Consider the following 18,959-nt stretch of genomic DNA (forward strand, 5'->3'; position numbering starts at 1 on the left):
GTTATTACTTTTTTTCTCAGCAATTTCACACATGACGCATAACACTGTAATGACAGTGTAGCTGATGAAAACAAACATTTGATTGTTTTTTATGATGTATTACATTATGAAAACAACCACTAATCAGGAGGTAAATTGTGAGTGATAAAATTTGTCAACATTTGATTGGATACACATGATACCTGTTTTTTTTTTGCCGCAGCATATCTATGAACGATATAAACTGAAATTTTAAGGCTTATAACAAACTTTAGTTTGCAGAAATCAACGTTAAAAAATATAAAGATACTTGCAGTAAAATGAAGATTCAAGTTGTAGTCGTATTGGTCTGCTTAATAATTTTTCAACATTCTGAAGGTAAGTGTTTAATTTGAAGGGGAAAAATCATGGATTACAAAGATATTGTTTTAATGACGTTAATACTTCTGATTAGTAATAGAAAAGAGGGTAAAGATAAAGATAACCAATATAGTTCTATTCTGTCGGCTTGATATATTGTTTAGGCACCTGTCTAAAGACATAATACTATGTGTTGCCATATGGGTGCATTTAGTTTGGTTATTACAGTCGGATTTCTGACTCATTGAAGTATATCTAACATCTCCTTTTAATGATATTGATAAAAGAAATGCAATCTAAGACTTTTTAAAAGTTTTTCTTAAAATAATTGTTTTTTTCAAATAAAGAGTTTTAGACTTGATTCAATCCAAAACCAACTCATGACGGGCAATAAACAACAGGACACAGCTGAGATTATTTATGACGGGACGGAGATTAGATAATTCATGAAGTGACAAAGATCATGTAATTCATGACGGGATCGAAAACAGAAATTTGATGATATGACAGAGATCAATTAATTCATAATTAAACAGATATCAGATTCAACTTGATTTCATAATCTTTCTGTAAATTGTCTTATTCTTGTGTGAAGCAAGAAAGCAAAAATGTGGTCACGTTTATTTTATTTTTGAGAAAAGAAAAGAAATCTTTTTCCTTTGTCTAGGTTTTTTAAACATTTTATTTTTCACAAGCCTGAAACTTGAAGAAAAGAAGCTGGAGACAAAACCAATAATAACTTTAGAAATAACTTGACATCACATCATTTTAATTTGTCCATTTTTTTTTTATAGTTTTATCTTTCAAAGGGGCATTAGCTACAAAACAACACATAAAAACATTTTATTTCAAACTTTTATATAAGCGGAATATTGAAACAATCATTCGCTATTAGTAGTTAGTTTGGTTCAAGTTTGCAAAACTACGCTGAAAAACGTCGCTATCTTATTATTGGATTGTAAGTCAATATTTTTTTCGAAATACTAAGCATGTTCTACCCCAGAATTAGATAACCTTAGTTGTGTTTGGCAAAACCTTTCGGAATTTGTTCTTAAAATGCTCTTCAACTTCGAACCGTATTTGGCAAATTAATATTTTTAATCCGAGCGTCACTGAGTCTTTTGTAGACGAAACGATTGTCTAGAGTACAACATTTTATTCCTGGTATCTATGATTTGTTAATTTACTTGCAGAATGTAAATAGTTGTCTTTCTTTTACCATAACTAAAAAGTGATAATTAACGTCATGTTTTGAGTTAAGAATGTACCAATTTGTAGAGACACTTAATTGTATGTACTGAAATCATTTTCAATATCTTCTTTTTAGTCAATATATTTATTTTGAGCATACAATTCTGTATAGGTAAACCCTATGGTAAAGTCAAATGCAAAGTCAAGGCAAAGTACAACTACGAATTAAGCGGTGAGAAATATGGGTACTATGGCCAGGGAAATCCGTGCAGAAGGTGTAAAGGTAAACTTGTTACAGTTCTAAATTAATAATGATTTGTTGTGTTATCAAGTTGAAAAATGCAGATTTAGTTAATGATGAAATTTCTAATTATCAATATTTAGCCCATTAAAAGAATTATTTTACAGACATTTAGGAAGATTATACTGTTATTCTTGCTGTAATATTGTTACTGTTTCTCTTATATTGTAATATTCTTCCTGTAGAATTGTTAATGTTACTGTTATGACTTTATACCTTGAAATATTGCATTTATGAACCTTGTTTTTTCGTCATTCCTTTCCTCCTGTCGTCCAACAGATGTTTCCGTCACACTTTTTTTTCCAGTACTACTGAACAGAATTATTTCATTTATGATCAACATCTCAACAGTGGTTAGTTGTAACGTGCGAGGCACTTTTAAGAATCTGTAAGACACCTCCTTTTTTTTGTCATGCTTTTGATTTTTCAATATTATGTTGAACTAACTTAAATTTTTCGTCGAACATTTCTCGAGTTATTATAAACAGAAAGACTTTATGTTTGGTCAGCAGCTTGGTAGTGAGTGGTAATGTGGGTGCTTTTAAGACCTGTCACACATCTACTTCCTGTTTGCCGATACTTTGAATTAGGAGTGGGGTATGATAAGCGCAACAACAGGTGCATTTTTGCTATTTTTACTGTAATAATAGGATTATTTTTCCATGGATTTGGATCAATTATGCATGGTCTAATCGTGTTAAGCATGAAGTTTGTTGGGTATTTGATTTTTGGATGGACAATCTATTTTTGATATTAGGTCTATGTACATTTAAAGTTACATGATCATGACAATGGTTTTTTTTTGTTTAATGTTTATTCTTGTATAGTTTTTGACAATATAGGTGTAATTTACAAATAAGTTATCATCATTATGAAAATCAAAAATGAGTGACCTTGAATGTTTGTAGTTTGACGCCAGTATTGTAAAGGACGTGTATGTAAAATTCCTAAAGCAAAGTTAGACTTGGATGCTTATTTGGTTTATATGCTTTAATATGTTTTGTGATTAACTGAGTGAACTTTAGGACTGGATCATATCTTACAATTGAAAATACATTTCATGAATTTCGTGCGCCAAAGGTTTTTCAGATTTTAACTTTAAAAACTGTATTGCGCACTGAAATAGTTTCTATTACCAAGTCAGGAATATGACAGTTGTTATCCGTTCGTTTGATGTGTTTGAGCTTTTGATTTTGCCATTTGATTAGGGACTTTCCGTTTTGAATTTTCATCGGAGTTCGGTATTTTTTGTTATTTTACTTTTTATGTATTGTAGCATTACTTAGGCAATCGTTTACAAATTTATAAGTAACAATAAACATACAAAAAAAAACAACAGGAAACAGTATCAGTTAGTTAATTAGAGTTATTTTTAATTTATTCTATTCTTATAGCCCCCTGCAAAACTCTGCCAACAACATGTCCAGATGGATACACGAAACTGACTAATCAAAGTATTAGCCCAAATTGTTACCTTTTTGAAGGCCGCAATAGGACGGATAGAACAGATTGGCATGTAGCAAATGTGAGTTTTTCATACAACACACCAGTATTTTTAGGACAAGAACCTATAAGTTAAAATATACGTTTACATTATCGTAATTCAAATAAACATAATAGGTCGCCGCAGGTAAAAACTGCAAACATATAATGTATAACATATCAAAAACAGTAATACAGTTTGAATACTTTGCGAAAGATAAGAGAAAGTTATGGATATAAAGCAAGGAGTTGAAGGATATAAATTAAGTAACCCTATAGGTATTCAGAGGAAGCTACAGACTAAAAGAAGACTGTATTTTCCACTTTGTTTCTAAATAACGAAAAACTTTATATGAAACCTTCCTGGGTAGTACCTTAATACTTCTGAACTACAGCAGTTAACGATTACATCTGATGCCAGGAGCCTTCGTAAATAAAAGGGTCACTGTTAGTTTGAGCTTAACCCTGCGGTTATAAAAATAATAATATAAAGAGAAGGACGGGATAGTTCATTTACTCTTTCCCTTAAATTCATAAGTAGCCCATTCTTCTTTCTTTGGTTTTTAATCATCTATATGCTGGGGTCTATTTTTTTAAATTGTTTGAAATTGTAGAAATGCACTTAATTCCTGTTAATAATATAAAGTGATGTAAATGTTCTTTTGTTTGTCTGTTTGTTCATTCGCTCGTCTTTCACCATTTTGGTTTCCGGATGATGATAAAAGTACCTATTGATCTAAATCTTTCGAGTTTTTGAAAGAATGACATGGACAATAAAACACCAGTCTATTTCAATTTTTGTGGTAGAGTTATACACCTAATCTTCTTTAAAAAATCGGAATTATTTTGGATTCCACATAACGATTATGTAACACTAGACACAATATTTTTTTATGTTTAAAAACAATGTCGCGAACAATAAAATACAGGGTTTTGGCATCCATTGTTCAAGATTTACGCCCTTTCAGTTAGATTTGTCTAGTGTCCCAATAATGACTTAAGTTTATTATCTTCAACTAATATCGAGGACCTTAAACTTCTACTGAAATGTGATTTCGACAAATTTGAATTTAATTATGTTTTTAGTTTCTTCAAAACAAGTGTTGGATTCATTTTGTGTCTGGACGATAAAAATGTCCCGCTTGACAGAATTACTATTTCAATCGACTCATGGACCACAATCTGCAGATCAAAATTTTTGTTGACAGTGGTTATTTCTGGTTTAAGAGTTGTGCTGCAGTTGTGGATACTAGTAAATGTGATTACATTGAAATCGTAATTTGTTTAAACTAAAACTATAAATTGATACCATCCCTTTTTGGGGGTTATATTGTATTCAATTGTCTGCCCTTTCTGTCCGCTCGTATTTTCGTTCAACTATAATTTCTGTCATACTTTTCTCATCTACTACTGAACAGAATGACTTCATTTTTGTCTGCAGTTTGACAGTCTTGAATGGTAGAGTGTAAACACTTTTCAGATCCGTCAGACAACTAGCGATATTTCATGTTTTCCGATGTTTTGAAATTATCAACATGTTGAAGAAACTTTAAAAAAAATATAGTCACATGCAGTATAAGTTACTCGGGAGATCAGCTGTAAAACTAAATTTGGTGTTGCAATTTGGTTAGCATATTGTCGTATTTTAATTAAAAGTAACAAGATGTTTCTTAAACTTGTTTCACTGTATGACGGGTGCATGAAAGTGTACAAGAGATATGGACATATCGCACTAGTTTTTGCTGTTTTGACTAGAATGTCAAATAGAATTGTCATCTCTCAAGAACTATATAAATGCACTATTTGCGATGGAAAAAAAAAGATATACATTTTCAAAAATATGACTCTTCTTAAGTCTAGAACATTCCAAAATGATTTGCATGCGTTGTGAAACACGTTTTATTTATTTTTTCTGTCTAGGCGATATGCACCAGTACTCCTGGTGCTTACTTGTGGATTCCAGAAACAAGAGAAGAGGCTGAAGCAGTTTTTGTCAAATTTGATATATATGGTAGGCAGTTGTCTCAAGTCAACTTTGTAGTAAATGTATTAGTCTATTACATAGTTTTGTATATGTCTTTTGGTTATTGTGTTGTTAGATTGCTGTCTCATTGACCTTTTCATCACATTTTATTTTATTCATATAATTGTTAAGGACCTTCTTTCAACAAAAAAATCATTAGAAAATTCATTTTTTATTCTGAAAGTTCTTTAAGTTTACTTTGCTTAGTTCTACTTATTTTTGTGGTTTGATATAAAAAGTCCATGGCATTTCTTATTTTGTCATAGAATTAAAATTATAATTTGTCAGGAAAAGCTTTCCTTTGCTTTATAACCACTACAGCTGTTGTGTGTAGTATATATTAATAGTTTTTTTTTACAATGAGAAGACGGAGATAAGCGTAATAGTCAGTGCAGCTGTTATTATATCCACACTACGAAGTAGCGAGGATATAATATAGGTTTTTACCGGTCCGTCAGTCGTTTTTGTTTAAGGATGCAAGATCAAATACTTGATATCAGGTTGCAACCTTACTCAGATAAATGGTTACATATAATTAGAGGAAGATCCATATTGATTTTTTGTTATCCGTTAAGGTCTTTGGTAAGTGCCATAGTAACCTAAAAAGACAAACATTTGTGCAAAAAAATGTTTTCCAAATGTTAAATCAAATACCTCATTTTGAATTCGAACCTTTTTGGGATTTGTGGTCACATATAATAAGAGGTAGATCCCTTTTGAATTTTGAAGTAAGAAGGTATAAGGTGTATATCAAAGATGCTAAAATAGATGATGATGATGATGATGGATGGATGATTTACGTCCAGTGGCAAATTAATATGCATATTCAGGACGAGAACATGTTAATGTAATATGAATATTAATCCTGCTTTGCACTGGACCGACACGCTGAGCCGGATTTTTAACGTGCTAGTTCACAAGGTAACAGTCCGCAGGAAGACATGTCACCTTAATTGGAAACATTATTCTGAATCCGAGCCGACCAGTCTTTGATCTTACTCCTTAATGCCCCGTGCATAGCGGAGAAGCAGAAAAAACCAATTTTAAAGTCTTTGTTTAGACCCGGCCGGGGTTCGAACCCACGACCTCCCGCACTCGAGGCGAACACGCTACGACGAGACCAACGAGGCGGTGGTTAAATATAGATGTATGCAGGACAATAGTACTGTTTGAAACCATTACAGAAAGGAATGATACCTTAAAGTAAGCAGATAAAAAAATATTACTTCAGACAAATTTAAGGTTGTCCGCCTTACATGGGGGCGTGAGGTATGTGAGCTTGCTCACTAAATGTTCCTTAATTAATAGTATGTGTTTCGACATTTAGCTCACCCATTGTCATTTACATGTCATTTGCATGTCATAAACATGTCGTATGAAGCTTTTTTCTTTTTCTTTTTAAATATTTGGAAATTTTTCTACGGTTCAGGCTGTAGAAACTGATGGACGTTATTTTGATTATCTTTATATATTCCAATTAATTGGCAGCCAGTTTAATAATAAAAATTATGTTGTGTCGAAATTGTAGCCTCGGTTTAAGATCGGAATAGCATATTATGTCCTAGGTTTAAGCCATAGTCCACTTCTATTCGGGTTGAGTACTACTCTATTATCGTTTTATTAATTGGACAAATAAGTTCCTTCTATCACCCTTATTATTTGAATGATAAATGATATTAATTCAAACATACTAGTAGTATTATAGCTACTAGCATTTTAGTTATAATATTTGATATGACAATTAATGCAGTTTGATTTGTATATTCTCTTATCAAATTAGAAATATTCATCAACGATTTGTGTATTCTCTTACCAAATTAGAAATATTCATCAACGATTTGTGTATTCTCTTACCAAATTAGAAATATTCATCAACGATTTGTATATTCTCTTACCAAATTAGAAATATTCATCAACGATTTGTAGAAAAAGCGTGTGATTGATGTTCAAAATAAAGCAACTAATAAAACACAAAACTGAGAAATCATATTTCAAACTACATCAAAGATACATGTTTCAAATCAGATACAGTAATGCAAAGAAAGATCCCTTTTTACGATAAATGATTATAAGTAATGTTGTCAATAAATTATTATCTTTTGCAGGAAAGTTACGAGATTTTGATGTTTTCACTGGAGCAAACAATCTAGCTGACAGATACAGTTATGTTTATGCAGTAACAAATGCCACATTTGACCCGAACAATCTACCATTTGGTATACGTATGTATATTGACCATTTTACAGCTTTAACATTATTCATTAATACAATTATATATTTCTAGTTAAAAAAAAACTAACTGGGAAATTCATGAAATGTGAAATAAATTTATACATGCATTGACATTTGGAGATTTTTTTTCAATAACCAATGTTGTTTTATGTACCGCTAACAAGAAAAAGAGGGCATATTTTTTCCGGTCTGAAAATCCGTCTGCTTATATCCGGTTAATGTTTAAGGTAGGATAAAAATTTTGGTTGAAGGTAGTTTTTGCTCACATTAACATGGAACTTAGTACACATGTTCATCATGAAATGCCAAATCAGCCTTCTGGTTCTTGCTGAAATGTATTTCTTACTGTTGTGCAGCATATAAAAAAAAATCCTTCCTGTAGCTAGCTAGCTATAAACCAGGTTCAACCCAACATTTTCTTCGGAAAATTCCTGCACCAAGTTGGGAATAAGCCAGTTATTTTCCATTCGTCCAATTCGTTGATATAGTATAACGTTTGATTTAAGCAGGTTTTATGGACCTCCCCTTTTTGATTTCACCTTGGTATTATTGTTAATCCTCTTTTTCAGCATATTCCCTATCATTCTATACACATTTGTAAATTTAAGAAAAATACTTTGAAGTTCCTTCTTAACAGATTTTCATGAAACTTCCAACCTCCGAAATATTTGATGTTTTCTAGTTCTTTCATTGTTGTTTTCTCGAATTGTAAAACAAGTTCATATATGTATGTGTACATGTATAATTATCTTAATATTGTGACATAAAAATTAAGTTTGTAATTAAATCATGAATCTTGAATATTAAAATATCAAAAATTATTTGAAAGTAGCCATATGAAACTGCAAATATTTTTTAAATAATTAGTAGAAATTTCATGAAAATTGGAGAAGAAATGAACTGAAAATATTTTTGGGAAAATTTATTGTTTTGTATACAATATGTAAGGAAAAAATACAAAAGAAAAAATGAATTGTGTATATATACTGTACAGATGTCTAAGGGTGTATTCATAGGATTATGCATCGATATACATTAACAATTACCTTAAGTAGTACAGGGATATATCGCCTGGCTAAGGAATTGACAAGGAAACTCATTTACACAAAGGCTGCGTCGGATAGAAATCGACCTTATGCAAATGAATATCAATACATCTGTTAACCTATTCGGGTTGACAAAATATCTATGGAATGTCTGAAACTGTTTGAAAATTGAGCTGTTATAGGAAAATGTACAAAACAGACTAAAATTCATCTATTATTTTGTATTTGAAAGTTCCATAATCAATCAAAGTTCAGACCTTTTCTCACATTTCAATCTGTCATGTTCTATTTAAACAGTTTTCAACATAGCTATCCCCATAACTTAATGTTAATCTTTTCGATATGGTCATATGACATGTTCTTAACTTAGATTTCATCGGATTTTAACAGATATACATACTTCAAATGTAATGTATTGTCATTCAATATTTAAATAAATCATATATAGAAGAACAAGAAAGTCTTTTTTTTTCTATCAATATTATAAAAAATTTGCTTTTGACATTTAATGCATTTAAACTTTCTTTTAGCATTGAGTGGTAACCCTCATTTTAATATTAAAAATTGTTTCGAACTTGAGTGGGATGTGGAAAAACGTGTATTTGAATGGGACGCTGATAATTGTTCTGGAAGTTCAAACGAGGCATATATTTGCGAGTTTCCAATTGTAAGTTTTTAGCATACACATTATAAACATTGTTTAAGGTTCACTGGTTTTAATCTATGCTTAGATATGTATTGATTACGGTACGCATGAGATCATTGTTTCTGTAAAAACTTTACAACACACAGTATATTTTTTATAAAACTAAAACCAGATAGTTTAAAGTGTTACTTAGTTTTACAAACTAGTCGACCAACGTATATTGTATGTTCATGTTCTTATCATTGACCTGTGTTTGCCTTATTATCTGAATAACAAGATAGTTCGGAAGTATGGTTTTAAACTGTTTACTCTTCGGGTACAACTACATGTCTCTGTTTCATAGATTGTTTAGACTTGCAAAAGTACTGTTCAGTGTTCCTTCCGTCATCACTTTTTTGTGGCCATGATGGCGCCGTCATTTTTATCAGATTCTTTTTCAAATGTGTATGAAGGTTTACACTCATCGATGGGTTTGATTATTGAAAAAAAAATCTGAAATTGGGACATTTGTTGTCAAAGAAAGAAGCTGAGAGAGAAATAACTCATATTAATTCTTAATAAATATGCGAGCAAAAACTCTTCACTATGATAATGGGTATGAGTCCTGTTCCCGATTGTGATATTTTGGCTGAGCGTTGAGTCGCATGGCGGGGGATTCATGATAGCAGGAGACGTTAACCCTGTGATTTACCCTGTCTCACTACTTTTAGCATTAATGCAATTCGTTCATTTTATGTTTGTTACCTTGTTTTGTGATCTTAATGATGTTCGATACTCTCTTTCAAAATAACAAGCTTTTTAAAAGACTGTTATAAGTGGATAGTAAATAAATAAAGAGATTAAAAAGGCAGAAAAATTTTTAATTAAGTGTCTGTGTGCTTGTTTTCGAGATAGAAGCCATTTGAATTTGGCAGGAAATTATTCTGTCTAGATTTTTCATACATTTAACATTGGAACCCTTTTTCTTTCATAAACTATGAAAAAATATCAAGAATTTTATTACATTTTCAAATATGGCTTTTTAAACTATATGTAATAAAATTATGAAAAGAAAAGCAGGGGTAAGCGGGTAAAGTTTGTGATGGCCCCTTCGTGAATAAAACCAGAGGATTCAGAATATCTGGAAAAAATTTCAAAACAAGAGGAGCGAACATCCTTAATCGATTTATAAGAATAAATGATCGGAAAAGTATTTTTGCCTTATTTACAAAAGGTTTTTTTTTATCGTTTCTGTTGTCATTTATCTTTGTTTTCCCACGGCTATGATCTATTATATAGATTAATAGCGTGCATAGTTTTCAAAAATATGCACACTATTAATTTAAAATTGATGATATACAAGTTAATATGCACAAATTTCATATACTAGTGTGTACAAACAGTTCAAGATTGACATATGTTGAAACCATGCATGCAAGTCCAACAACCTTGCAAATTTAATGAGAATTAAATCCTGATGATATTTTTTAGGTTTTGGTTCTTACACCCTACATAATATAAAAGTTTAAGGTACGAGTTAACTGAACAAACCATGTACTAAAGTTCAAGTTGTGTTCAACATCACTGTTTACTCAATCGAATGGTTGTGGCAATATATTCGTAGATATACCGGGGAAATCATATTTGTCTAGATTACTAGAGTATCAAAATATTAATTTTATATGAAAACGCTTATATGTATAACACATATTTTTCTCTTTTTCAGGCCAAAGCATGTTACTAGTTCATTGAAGAGTTTCCAGTTGGACATCTTCTATTAAATAGAATCATACAAAATAATTTCTTTTCCAATTTCATAATTCGTACTAATTCAAATTGGAAGCCCTATACTATAACAAGTTCATGATTGCAGAAGAGTTATTTAATGTCATGACTTCAGGGTAAGTGTCTCCTGTTGTAAAAATAAAATTGAGAATGGAAATTGGGAATGTGTCAAAGAGACAACAACCCGACCATAGAGCAGACAACAGCCGAAGTCCACCAATGGGTCTTCAATACAGCGAGAAACTCCCGCACCCGGAGGCGTCCTTCAGCTGGCCCCTAAACAAATATGTATACTAGTTCAGTGATGATGGACGACATACTAAACTCCAAATTATACACAAGAAACTAAAATTAAAAATGATACAAGACTAACAAAGGCCAGAGGCTCCTGACTTGGGACAGGCGTAAAAATGCGGCGGGGTTCAACATGTTTTTTGAGATCTCAACCCATATATTACCTACCATTCTTATCAAAATGTCACAATCAGGAATAGGATACGATCGGTAAACTTACAGATCAGACAGCTATTCTGGTATTTATCAAAATATAACCGTGAAAACAGGACGCAATTGATTTGAGACACCAACACATTATAAAGTTCGTCAAATTTGCAGAGTTGACCGTAAAATTTATGTACAGTCGATTTCAGTCGTTCTTCATGACAACTCTGTTAGAGCAGTTTTTGTGTCAAGAGCACACCCCTATAGGTGAGGTCAGAATAGTGTAAATATGCACAAAAGTATAGTATCAATTAATACATTTAAGTATCATACGATGGGATCGAGGGTGAGTAACTGATAAATAGAAAGCTGAAATCATCATGTCATAAAATTCTAGTTTAAGGTCGACAATATATGTCAATATCAAGAACAAAATCCTGATACGAGGCAGACTTTCTAGTTCGGTAGTATCTTTATTTTTTTTAAATTCACTAGGATATAGGTGATACAAGCATTCACTTAAGTATGGGTTATTGGGTGATAGGAAATCACCAATATATCTGAAAAGGATATTAAATAGTTTTGGAAAATGCTTTTTCATTTTTTCTTTGAGAAGGTTTTGTATGAGTTTTGCTTTAAAAAACTAGTCAGTAGGAGTGAACAATTAGTACCCATTGGAATACACGAGCATTGTTGAAATGTGGATCCACCAAACTCAACAAATATGTTGTCGATCAAAAATACAAGAGTTTTGATGATGTCGTCTTCTGTACATCCATCAGTAACATGAAGTTCTTCATGTTGACTGGCTGGGTAACTCGATAATTTGGGTACATGTATTTGGCTAATAATTTTCAAAAGTCTTTCATTGTTTATGATGTTAAGGGCACCGGTTATAACATGATCAAGAGGACATTTTTTAGGGGGGGCGTTGAACAAAAACAATAAAGTGGAGGTTTGGATTCAACATCTTCAAGGTCAAGATCTCTTATATCCTCTTGTGGTTGAACATGTTAGAGGCAATTGGTTTGGTGTAAATGACAAGTGTAGCTTTATATTTCGAGTAATAAGGTATTGTTTTCTGTACAGACTTTTTTGGTGGAATATATTGTTAATATTGACTCTTATTTTCTTCATCTTTGCGACTTCTTGTCATGAATCTTAATACCTTGTTATTAATGATGTTCATAATAAGTGCAACCAGTCTGTACTAAGTCGAGTTTGTATCAAATACGGAAATGTGTTTGCCTTCGGAAGAGAGAGACAAAAGATATCAAAAGGATAGTCAAACTCATAAGTCGAAAACGAACTGACAATGCTATGGCAAAAAACGAAAAAAGACCAAAAGACAGACAACAGCCTACAGAACACAAATAGAAAACCAAAGACTGAGCAACACAAACCCCATAAAAAAAACCGGAGATTATCTCAGGTGCTCCGGAAGTCTGAGCAGATCCTGCTCTACATGTGGCACCCGTCGTGTTGCTTATATAAATACACACCTAAATGAAATAGTGAATTGAGCTGCAAGAATGGCTTTGGAAATAGTTTAGTACAAATATATAGAATAGATGTTTTTTAACAAACGATAACAGACCATTCCTGGACACGGTATTAAATTCAGGTTGTGTATATTTTCGATGACATTGACCCCTATTGCGTCTAACAGATGTGTTAAATGATTATAACTTGTTGATATCACCACATATGGGACTTGATAGAATATTTACACCCACATTTTTTCTTAACATTCGTAATGAAAAACTGTTCCCAAAATCTGATTGACGATACCAGGTATCCTCTGACTGAGTATCAAATGCAGTCATCTTTTTTTTTTAATTTCATACTTGTAAAAGTGTTTAGATTGATTAAGAATCGTTTCCTTTGTGTTATTTGTTATGAAATTATTTCGTGACTTGTGATACAGGGTCTTATAATGTACTTGTTGAAAGGAGGGATACTTGTGCACATGTGTATTGTGCAGGAAAAAAAAACAAACGTTCGATATGTTTTAAATTTCGACTTACAGTCTACAAAGGTAAAGGAGAATTGTGTGCGCACGTTAATCTGGTTTAACCCAACAAATTTGTGTGTTTTTACCAAGTTAGGAGATCTGTATCATATGGTGTTTGTTGTTGTTTGTCTTTGGTTGTATGTCTGTAATTTTTCGGAGGTGTTTGTGTTTGGTGATTCCTGTTATCTATTGTATGCCTTTTTGGTAAAAAAAAACTATTTTCTGCGTCATTGAATAAAAGATTTTAATTTTTAAATCTCAGCTTTTGATATCTTTTGTTGGAAATGATAAGGTAAATCGTAATAATCTACACAATAATGTCTCCTGACAGGTATATAGTATTGCATAAGGGTGTAATTTAAAAGTCACAAAAACTAATGTGTCAACCCTCTCCTAAAGCTGAGATAGATGTGTAACATCATAAAACAAGAACGATATGTGAAAAACAGCTGGATGGGGCTTGATTAATCAGATTAGTATCTAGACCTCCAAAAAAATGACAAAAAGACAAAGGCACAAAGTACCGTTTTGAGAAGAAATTTGAAATGAAGCATAACATAATGATATTTACATAAATGGCTTTTTCAAGCTCTCCCGCGCTTTGATTTCCAGTATATTTTAGTTTATAACCATTTTAACAACCATTGAGCATAAATGTAAAGAATAAAATGTCTGCATACAAAAATATACTAAAAACAATAATAAACAAACAGTAAACACAACACAAGATAAATCACTAAAGACTGAATAACACGAACCCCACCAAACAACATGGGGTGCTCTTGAAAGGTAAGCAGATTCTGCTCCACATATGGCATCCGTCGTGTTGCTTGTGTAAGTACAAATCCGGTTATATGTCAAATTTGGTAGGGCAAATTAGAGGAAAATAGGACGGGATTATGCGGTTTGGTAGGTTTAATTGTGAATTTTAGCTGATTTTTTATTTCTTCGCCGTCGTGTTCACGTTTATCCCACGTCTCCTTTTCTGAACGTTTTGATATACATGTACATGTTTCTTACTGTGAAAAAAAAACACTGCTTTTTTCTTATCTTTATAGTCTAACAGAAAAAATACTTCAAGTAGCAGAAAGCATAAGCATTGAGTGTTTTGAAACATTTTTTATTCCTTTTCATGTTACATGAAAACAAATATTTTTCCGTTTTGGGATTTACTTTTTCTTGAATGTGTGTCAATTACTTTTTGGCACATTTTTCAAAAGTTGGTACTTTATTTTACATCTTTTTTGTTTGTTTGAAGAAGTTGTTGCTGATGTCAGAACTTCGACAAGTTTATGTCTGATTTATTCAAAAATTTACAGACTTAGGACGATTGAGTTTGACCTTTTGTATCTTTCATCTTTCGCCTCTCTTTGTTTTTTAAGAGTGCTGGTTGGCCTCGAGATGTCTTTTGGTTATTTGTGTCGCTGGGATGCTGTCTCACCAAACTATACCACAGAACATCTAAATGATACTACAAATATATCAGTTAAATCAGTGGTTAAAAATAGGAAACAATATTTCTTCATTTGTTTATTCCTTTTTTTATTGGTTGGAATAGATGGCACACTTTGCACAGTCTTTAAGTGTGATAAATGATTAATATCTAACCTATTTCCCAATCAACAAATAGCTGGCTACTTTTTTTAAATTACAGCAATTTTAGATTTCTTTTGGAGAGTATTTCGGACCTCCTTAATAGTGTTGTTAAAAGAGAGTTAAAAACTAAGATGCCATTAAGCAAGAAATAGTCAGTCAATGCGTATGATTTCTGTTTTTGTTGCTTCGTCGCAGGAACAAAGCCGACTTCCTTGAACATTATCAAACTGTGCACATTGATCGATTCCGTTCTTGAACTATCTGTTTACTACGTTAGTATAGTTTATCATCCGGGTCAGAGCTGTAACTGCCGGGGAGTTTTGAACTTTATGTATGGTCACCTCACTGTGTGCACCAATGGTTACCTTCTAAAAAACAACTCTCCACCAGAGACCAAATGATATAGAAGATAACAAGTATAGGTCACTGTACGACCTTCAACAATGAGCACAACCCATCTCGTATTGTCAGCTATTAAATATCAAAATAAGGAGATGTGGTACGATTACCAATGAGACAACTAACCACCAAAGTTCAAATGAAGTGGATTAAAGCAATTATAGGCAACCGTACGGCCTGCAACAATGAGAAAACCCCGTACTGTATAGTCGGCTATAAATGGCCCCGACATGAAAAATATGAAACAATTCAATTGAGAAAACTAATTGGTGCCCATAGGAATACCTACAATCTGTCAATAAACCTGATTGCCGAAACGTATTTAAATGTTGTCAAGTTTGTTTTGGGGTGAGGGGTTACAGGGTTAGTCCTCTTCCTTAATATAATGAGATTTAATTGCTTGATATCGTTTATTTATCTGTTAATGTTCTGTAATAGCTAGTGTCATCGTTTCTGAAACTCGGTCTCATTGTAACACTTTTTTTAAACTCATATTCAACCAGTTTGATTCCGATTGCAATAAACATTTCGTATTTTATTATTAGAACATAAAATAAAAAACGGAAAATTTCAAAAGAAATTACGCATAAATTGAAAGACGACAAAACCGGTGGAGTTACATCTTTCATAGAATTCAATCGTTTGAAATTTAATTTTAACTTACTCTTCAGGCGTTTTTGTTTGCGTAGAATAAAGGAATACAAATAATAAAGAAGTTCTTAAAATTGTTCTCATTTTTTTTTCTCTAAACCAATTAATAGATTTTCTAATAAAATTACTGTTTTGTTACATAATTCAATTAGGATTATATAAAAAGAGTAAAATTTAGGACCATCGAGTTTGTTTTGGTATATACATTATTTCAAGTTGAGATTTTGATTTATTAATTGTTGTTTGCTTAAGTCCAGGGTCAAATATTTCATGCGTGTTAAAGAAGATAGAGATTTGAAAGAAAACAAAAATCCTAAAGGTCGAAACTAATTTGAAATTGACATACCACAAAGCTATTATTTAATTTCGTCGCTTTTCAATGCGAAAATAATTATACAATGATTGATTGCAATGCGTAATTCTTTAACTCTTAAATGATTTTTTTCCATTCAATCACATTTAAAAAAAAAATTGTTTAGGGGAAATAATGATGTAAAGTAAACTATATATTTTTTTTAGATATTTTACGGGCTTTCCTTGCAAAATGTGCATCTATTCTTCGATTTATCAGACATTTTCAATCTTAACTCTTATGCGGAAAGTAAGAGACAAATGCAATATGTCGTTGTCATTGTGTTCAACGTGCCACATCGTGCCTTGGACATACCTCCATATAGTTGTACCAAAATGCTTATAAAAAAATCTAATACGGCACCTTTTTTCATACTGATAAAGTTCTATGTGCCTTAGTTGTACGCATATTGTTATAAAAACCTTGAGACTGCACACTTTTATCCAGTTTAACATAAATCTGACACGGAACATTTTTTTCGATGTTCATTAAGTATAAATAAAAATAATAAGAAGATGTGGTATGATTGCCAATGAGACAACTCTCCACCAGAGACTGAGGTTCTGGATAAAATTCTTAGTTTAAGTTTTCTTTAATTTTTTTGACAATTATATTTTATTCTATAGTTTTTCAAAATTATTCTCTATTTGATAGTTTTCAGCACCCTGTATTTTTCTATATTCCTTGTTTTTCATGCATTTTTCCTATACCCTTTTTTTCAATTTTGCTTTATGCCGTATATATTAGTAACCTTTTCTATATTCTTTATTTTTTACTAAGAATGTCAACTTGGTGAACAATTACTAATCGAGTACTCGTTGGTTTCATCGAGCGGTACTCGCTCGGGAATATATCTACAACACGGAAACACAAAAGTACGTATTTTACATTCTTTGGATTGTTGTTCAACGGACGAAAAACCATCTACATAAGTATCTGGGACAAGGAATTACACACCATAATTTATAGGTCATTACGTACAAATACAAGTAAAAAACAATAAAATAATCAATATAATTTCATGAACACCTACTTAAACATTATAACACGGAAAAAGCGTTAAGAAAACACATTAAATGTTTACAAAGGCGTACAAATTAGAAGTTTAACCATTCACTAAGGGTCACCAGAGTATGCAACAAATTTATTTTATTTGGAAACATTTTTCTTGTCAACTGTTATTGGGGACAGTCGGTTTTTCAACTCAGTAAATGACAGTCTTGCAGACTAAAAAATTTGCTCTGACAGTACCGATGTGACGGAATGGCTAAGATATATTTAGTTTAAAAGGTTAGCCTAGGTAGAACCCGCGTATTTTCGGAGGCATTTTAAATGACGATTTAGCACTCTGAGTGCAGACAAACATGTGCGCCTGGAAAAGTTTTAAGGCATGGCAGGAACTACATAATTAAATTTTAAATGCATTTTATGTTTCAGAAAATTATAAACTTTTCTGGATTTTGTTATTCATTTTTTTTTCATTCCTGCAGAAGGTGCCAAAATAAACTAATTTGGGAAAGAGGTTTGAGAAGCTCCCGTCATATAATAAATGTTGTGAGTAGTATTGCTTTAAACAGACAATGGATGGACAATAGACATCTGCAAACATTAGGTGATTTAAACTGTAATGAGTTGACCGTATAAAATGAAATTCATGTGTTTATTTTTCTATTTTGGAACTGGAAAAAAATGCACATCAAAATCAAGGTCAGTTTTTAATTTTCTGAAACGTAGACTACATATTACTTTTATATATCAAGGTCCTGCCATGCCTTAAAACTTTCCTAGATTTCATCAGTTTGTCTGTACTCATAGTAGATTTTGTAGTGTAAACACGGCCATATTTATCAATTCCTTTTGATGAACCTTAATCAGTGATGCCTATTTAATTTTCCGAAAGAGGTTCTCAAGAAGATAAATTTTATATAAAGAAGACAGCAATATTCTAACAGGAAACCGATTAGTCGAGTATCGTTTTGATATTCGATACTCGGTACTATCGAGCGATACTCGAATACTCGAGTACTCGTTAACATCCCTATTTTTTACAACTCTTCTATTAACCATATCGAGACCGTCTTTACTGCGTTGCTAAATGGTATTTGGACTGTCAAAACATATAAACGAATAAATGTATTTTTCCAATAATGGCAACTTCAGTATTCATCCATGAAAATTCATAGTACTAAATGGTTTAAGTGTAAATAGATTTCACATTATATCTCACAGAGTATTCAAAATAATTTTCCGAGTACGCTTATACAATTATTTAACTACACATGTATGCCTTAAAGTTATATAAGACCCATATTTACAGGTAATACATTCGATGGGTGCCACATGTGGAACATGATCAGCGTACCCATCCAGAGCACTTGAGATCACTCCCGGTTTGTTGTGGGTTTAGTGCTGCTCAGTCTTTAATTTTCGATGTTGTGTTTTGGGGTTTTTTTTTTGTGCTGTTGTTTGACTATTGGTCTTT

The 18,959-nt window shown here is 32.0% G+C and overlaps 1 protein-coding gene across 1 annotated transcript; it reads left to right on the forward strand.

Annotated features, from left to right (window-relative positions):
* Positions 1 to 240: 240 nt before the first annotated feature.
* Positions 241 to 10,983, forward strand: LOC127737138 (uncharacterized). The gene is made up of 7 exons (XM_052247671.1): positions 241 to 357; positions 1,703 to 1,813; positions 3,226 to 3,356; positions 5,234 to 5,324; positions 7,442 to 7,558; positions 9,145 to 9,281; positions 10,966 to 10,983. The coding sequence occupies exons 1-7, from the start codon at positions 300 to 302 to the stop codon at positions 10,981 to 10,983; spliced, it is 663 nt and encodes a 220-aa protein (XP_052103631.1). The 5' UTR covers positions 241 to 299.
* Positions 10,984 to 18,959: the final 7,976 nt, after the last annotated feature.

The sequence above is a fragment of the Mytilus californianus genome, unplaced genomic scaffold (assembly GCF_021869535.1).
Source record: "Mytilus californianus isolate M0D057914Y unplaced genomic scaffold, xbMytCali1.0.p SCAF_4, whole genome shotgun sequence".
NCBI classification, from domain to species: domain Eukaryota; kingdom Metazoa; phylum Mollusca; class Bivalvia; order Mytilida; family Mytilidae; genus Mytilus; species Mytilus californianus.